The sequence below is a fragment of the Somniosus microcephalus genome, chromosome 6, assembly GCF_052327205.1.
Source record: "Somniosus microcephalus isolate GS21.2 chromosome 6, FLI_Smic_1.0, whole genome shotgun sequence".
NCBI classification, from domain to species: Eukaryota; Metazoa; Chordata; class Chondrichthyes; order Squaliformes; family Somniosidae; genus Somniosus; species Somniosus microcephalus.
Window position 1 is genome coordinate 38,426,605 of NC_140992.1, and position 6,000 is coordinate 38,432,604.

Consider the following 6,000-nt stretch of genomic DNA (forward strand, 5'->3'; position numbering starts at 1 on the left):
GGCATCTCCACATGCAACGGGCCCAATCACCCGGCCACCCATGAGGCGCTCCACGCGATGTTGCAGGTCGGTGAGTGGCTGGATATGGGGTCGTCCTCCCCCGGTCGCAGTCCGGCTCTTGCGATTATTCACCAGCTTGGCCTGCAAGAGAAAGGACGGCCTCTAAGTACAGTGTGTCGCCGTGATCTTGTGTGCACTGCCTCCCATGGTGGAATAGCCTGGCCAGTGTGTCGCCATGATCTGGTGTGCACTGCCTCCCGTGGTGGAATAGCCTGGCCAGTGTGTCGCCATGATCTGGTGTGCAATGCCTCCCATGGTGGAATAGCTTGGCCAGTGTGTTCAGTGCAGAATGTGCAATTGATGCTCATGCCTGTGCCATAGCTGCTGGATGAAGGCTGGCCATTAGAGCTTTCAGGTCCCTTTGCCCATAATGTGAGGTGCACATGCAAGGATGAGGAGGTCATTGGAAAGGGTACTCACCCTGACAATGCGTGTGAGGTCATTTATCTTTTTGCGGCATTGGGCACCGGACCTGGGGACGTCGCTGTTGGCTGACAGCTTGCTGGCGACATGCCTCCAGGCTCTCCTGTAGACGCGGACCGTCGCCTTCTTGCCATTGTCCGGGTACAAAACATGGCGCCTCTTCTCCACAGCAGCAAGCAGCACACTCAGATCACGCTCTGAAAAGCACTGCGCACGTTCACGGGCCTTCTCCATGTCTTCAGGCGCTATTTGGGTCTAGCAGCAGTGTTCAGGCCTAGCTGGAGGGCTCCACTATCCAGGGCGTGGCAGCAGACACAGTCGACCCTTCCCCCTTAAGAGCTGGCCGGCGCCAGGGTGTCTGCTGTCAGTCACGAGATGGCCGCACCTGCGCTGCGCCTGGCCTCGGCGCTATCGATCACCACCTCCGGCTTAGCGCCCAAAGAGAGGCGTCCAACAGCAGTTTTAGCGCTCGCCCGAACTAGTAGGGCGAAGCTAATGAATATCGGAGAAGTGGCCTAGATTTGGCAGCGGCCGCAAACTTTAGCGGACACCCCACTTTAGCGCCCCAAAAGTGGCGTCAATGAATTTCTAGGCCAAAGCCTTTAGGCTTGGTTTTTTTAATGCGAGGAGCATTCGTAATAAGGTGGATGAATTAGCTGCACAAATAGATGTAAACGGATATGATATAATTAGGATTACGGAGACATGGCTCCAGGGTGACCAAGGCTGGGAATTCAACATCCAGGGGTATTCAATATTCAGGAAAGACAAGCAAAAAGAAAAAGGAGGTGGGGTAGCATTGCTGGTTAAAGAGGAGATTAACACAATAGTAAGGAAGGATATTAGCTCTGATGATGTGGAATCTGTATGGGTAGAGCTGAGAAATACCAAGGGGCAGAAAACGTTAGTGGGAGTTGTATATGGACCCCCCCAAACAGTAATGCTGAAGTTGGGGATGGCATTAAACGGGAAATTAGAGACGCGTGCAATAAGGGCACAGCAGTTATCATGGGTGACATTAATCTACATGTAGATTGGGCTAACCAAATTAGTAACAATACTGAGGAGGAGGAATTCCTAGCGTGTATACGGGATGGTTTCCTGGACCAATATGTTGAGGAACCAACTAGAGATCAGGCCATCTTAGACTGGGTATTATGTAATGAGAAAGGATTAATTAACAATCTTGTTGTACGAGGCCCCTTGGGGCGGAGCGATCGTAATATGATAGAATTCTTCATTAAGATAGAGAGTGAAGTATTTGACTCAAAGACTAGGGTCCTGAATTTAAATAAAGGAAACTACGATGGTAGGCTAGGATGGATTGGGGAACGTTACTGAGATGAGGAGGAATTTCTTCACCCAGAGCGTGGTGAACCTGTGGAATTCTCTACCACAGAAGGCAGATAAGGCCAATTCATTAAATATATTCAAGAAGGAGTTGGATATATTTCTTAAGGCTAAAGGGATATGGGGAGAAAGCAGGGACAGGGTATTGAATTTGGATGATCAGCCATGATCTCATTAAATGACGGAACAGGCTCGAGGGGCCGAATGGCCTACTCCTGCTCCTATCTTCTATGTTTTCTATGATGTCAGTTAGCAATGGAACACGGACACACTGACGCTAGCCAGTTCTTAAAGGGGAGGGTCAATCTCCTGTTACATCCTGCTCATTGCAACCTTGAATCTCAGCCTGGAGAGACCTGTACATCAATTCTGCTAGAAGGAACAATGGAGAGGCCCAGGGAAAGAGCTGAGTGCAGCCCCCATAGTCTCTTCTAAATCGATGCAAGGAAGGTCAAATCAAAATGAACCTACAAAGTGCTGCTCCATACCTAAAACTCCTTCACAAAGCGTTTAATCTCTCCAGAAGTCTCTCTCTCTCTATCTCTCTCTCTCTCTCTCTCTCTCTCACAGAATGCGTGGCGCAAAAATGTCGCCGACAAAAAAAGGCAGAAAATGGCCGCCTTTAAATAGCGCTCCACCAGTCCCCGACTGCAAAACGTTCCCCTCTACCTGTCGTTGCCAGTGGCAGGGGGCGTGACTCCATATCCGGTCTGGGGCGTTGCACGCTCGACTGACGTCACGATCTGCGGACGCAGGAGATCATGGCAGTAGTGTTTAGCACCGCCGCAAAGTGTCTGGTCAATTTCGCAAGTGGCACAAACATCACCCTAAGAGGGCGCTAATGGTAGGCGCTAATCAACCAAATTTTTTTTCCCCTGAATTCCTTATCTTGACATAGGAAGTTGCAGAATGAATTACAGACAGCCTTCTGCAGAGGAGCAAAGTTGTAAGCAGGGAGTTACCCTACAACGGGTGTTCCTGCCAGGTCCAGTCAGAGTAGCAATTGTAGTGAGTGAGCATGGATCGGCTGTAGATAGCAAATGGCACGTGAAGAGATGTGATAGTTGTGTCTTTTTAACAAGTGGTTTTAAAAAATAAAAAAAAATCGCATTACTGAGCTAAGGCTATTGAGATGCACTTTTAATAGATCCAATCTTTTTATTTTATGGACCATGTATAGAATTAAAGTATGTTAGCATCTGTTTAATGTAAGCATTTGTTTTCTCAACAGGAGCGACAGTGAGCGGATTATACACCAAAGAGTGAATGTTGTACCCTTTGACCTGATATCTCCTGAAGGAGGGAAAAGTTCAATCCGTGTGATCAGCCCACTGGAGGCATCAGGGCCGCAGTTTGAAACAGTGTATGAACGGTTTCACCAAGCAGCACAAGGCTTCACTGATATCATTGGGCACTACCTGAGCGGCGAGAAGCCCAAAGGCTTCCTGGAAACTGAAGAGATAGTCCGCGTTGGGGCCACTTTGACAGGAATTGGAGAGCTAGTTTTGGATTCTGACAAGATTATCAAGCTCCAGCCTCCTAAAGATGGTCTGGAATATTTCCTAAGTACCTTGGACTTCCCAAGTATCCTGAAACAGCAGGAGTCAAGTGTTAAATTTTGGAAGATATTCATGACCATCAGCACCCTAACTGGCATTGCAATGATCATGGTCGTCCTGCGCAGGATGTACCATGAGTTCAACGAGAAACAGCAACAGGAAGAAATGAGGAGAAGCTACGAACGGTTCAACGAAAGCAGGCGCGTCTCTGGTGTGACAACAGGTGATGATGAAATCCCAGAGAACGCGTGTGTGATTTGTCTATCTAAACCACGGGAATGTGTCTTCCTGACTTGCGGGCATGTTTGTTGCTGCTACGATTGTCAGCGGGCGCTTCCCACACCAACTTGTCCAATTTGTAGAAGTTGTATAGTCAGAGTAGTTCCCCTTTACCAAGCATGAGAGAGTATTACCACACACCAAGCAAATCAATCAAGTGCCTTTAATTGCTGATCTGTATCAGAATGTCAAGCTATCGTATTTATGCAGAGACATTGCTCCCGCCACCACACCTTCACTGTAATGGTGTGTTATTGTCTGCGGTCCCTCTGCTCTCACCACTGCAGCCAGGGTGGCACTCGGGTTTCTGAATATGTGATCATACCTGTTGTTATTCACATACTGATTGGCTATTAACCTTTGTTCAAAACCGAGAATAATCAGCACAGTCTGATACCCTGCACAAAATTATATTTAGGACCAAGAAAGGCCTAATTAACCTGGGTTGGTATTGACGCCAGTTGGAATTTGTAACAAGGCACTATCGCTCCATGTGTCACAAACCCATCATGAGACAAAATAGAAACAATAAACATAAGCAGCTATTCCTCAGCCAGTATTTCATGGTGTCACCATAATTTATTTTAACTTGATGCTTTTTATTTTTAAAACAAAAATGCCCATTAAAGCGGAATGGTATGCTGGAGTCACTTTGACTTAGGTTGCAGCATGGGTTCGTTCCTCAACAACCTACAATTGTGGTCAGTATGTTGACTTCAAAAACAACTTAATCAACATCATCTTGCTTTAAAAAGACATTCATTAATGATTAGCAGTATGTCTAGTACCTGGGAAGGGAGACTGGAAAACTGAGTGAAGGATTTAACCTCTGTTCTGGCACTCCCATTGATCTATTCTTAATCCCCCAGTTCATTCCCTTTTTCTCACTGTCTTGCGACTATTCACAAGCTAGGAATACTAGTGTACAGATAAGTGGAAGACCAGTGGCATGATCATTTATACTGTCAGAGCTGAATACCTGCAATTTATGATCTCCGTCATATAGATAACAGAAATTGTCACTCTTAAGTACTTTTTTGGTATTTTTGCAATGAAATTGATGACCCCTCTACCTACTTCCATGATTGCTTTCTACCACTACAAAAGAGAATGAAGCTTTTCATTGGCACTAAGCATGCTGGGATAGTGCTGCAACAAAGCACTTTCAAAGGAGATGGTCATCGGTGCCAATGGAGGCAAAAGTAAGGGAGGGAAGGAGAAGAGGAGGATTTGAAGGGCATGGAGTAAAAAGGAAAAAGAAAGCTTAAGAGATGTGCAGCAGGCAGAAAAGTTGTCCATTTTTTAAAATGTAAAAAACTGTCTAACACTCCCTTTATGAGTAGTTTTTTCAGGCCCCATCATGAATTATAATCTTGTCTTAGAAAGAGGTAATATACCATGAGGTGGGTTTGTACTATCCTATACTGTACATTAGATGACGAGAAAGTGGAATGCATCTGGGCTGTTTAGGGTCAGTTACTTTCTAGTTAATTTTGTATGATGACTTGATTCTAGCTTTGTTCCCTCATTTGGCTTTGCTGCTGACTACAGCGTTTAGCATAAAGAACCTCCTTACTATGAATCCTTTTATCAGAAACATGCAAGAATTTCCATTTACTGATGCTGTATTTATAATTCTGTAATTTTATTTTTTGATTTGCTTTTAAATGCATACTCCTAACGGGCTTGGTCACGAGAGCATTGTGTGTGCTGTTTTATTTTCTCACCTAAAAATGCTGCTCTAATTGCCATTGCTCCCTCACATTAGTCTGTGATCCTCATATGCTTTGGTTATTAAAATGTTATCAAAAGCCAAATGCTTCCAAATTAAACCGAGCTGTGTTCTGGTAATTGTAATTGATTTTAAAAAGAGAGACAGTAATTATTTTTCTGTTGTTGGAAGCAAGCATATTAGTATGTAATGGTTATCGAGATATATTTAGGTGTATGACAAAGACTAAATAAAAACTTCTCTACTGCTGACTTTCCAGAGTTCTAGCAGATTATGACAAAGTACTTTTCCACAGAGCTGATGTCTATTTTAATGGAGTACAGTAATTCCTTCTGATAGAAAAGAAAGATGGATTTGCATTTCTATAATTCCTTTCACATCTGCAGGCTATCCCAATGAGCTTTACAGTCAATAAATTCTTTGAGGTGTAGTCACTGTTTTATAGACTAACGTGGAAGCCAATTTGCACACAGCCAGGTCTCACAACCAGCACTGAGATAAATGACCAGGCAATCTGGTTTTGGTGGTGTTGGTGGTGTTGGTGGAGGGGTGAATGTTGGCCAAGACATGAGGGGAACTTCCTGTCCTTCCTCCAAG

At 45.0% G+C, this 6,000-nt stretch overlaps 1 protein-coding gene across 4 annotated transcripts in view; it reads left to right on the plus strand.

Annotated features, from left to right (window-relative positions):
* mul2 (mitochondrial E3 ubiquitin protein ligase 2) overlaps positions 1-5,654 on the plus strand; it is a 45,196-nt gene extending 39,542 nt beyond the window's left edge. For all 4 annotated transcript variants that reach the window (XM_085990053.1, XM_085990052.1, XM_085990054.1 and 1 more), the window contains one exon: positions 3,065-5,654. In XM_085990053.1, the coding sequence (XP_085846179.1) occupies positions 3,065-3,794 (730 nt within the window). In that variant the 3' untranslated portion in view covers positions 3,795-5,654. The remainder of the gene's footprint in view (positions 1-3,064) is intronic.
* Positions 5,655-6,000: the final 346 nt, after the last annotated feature.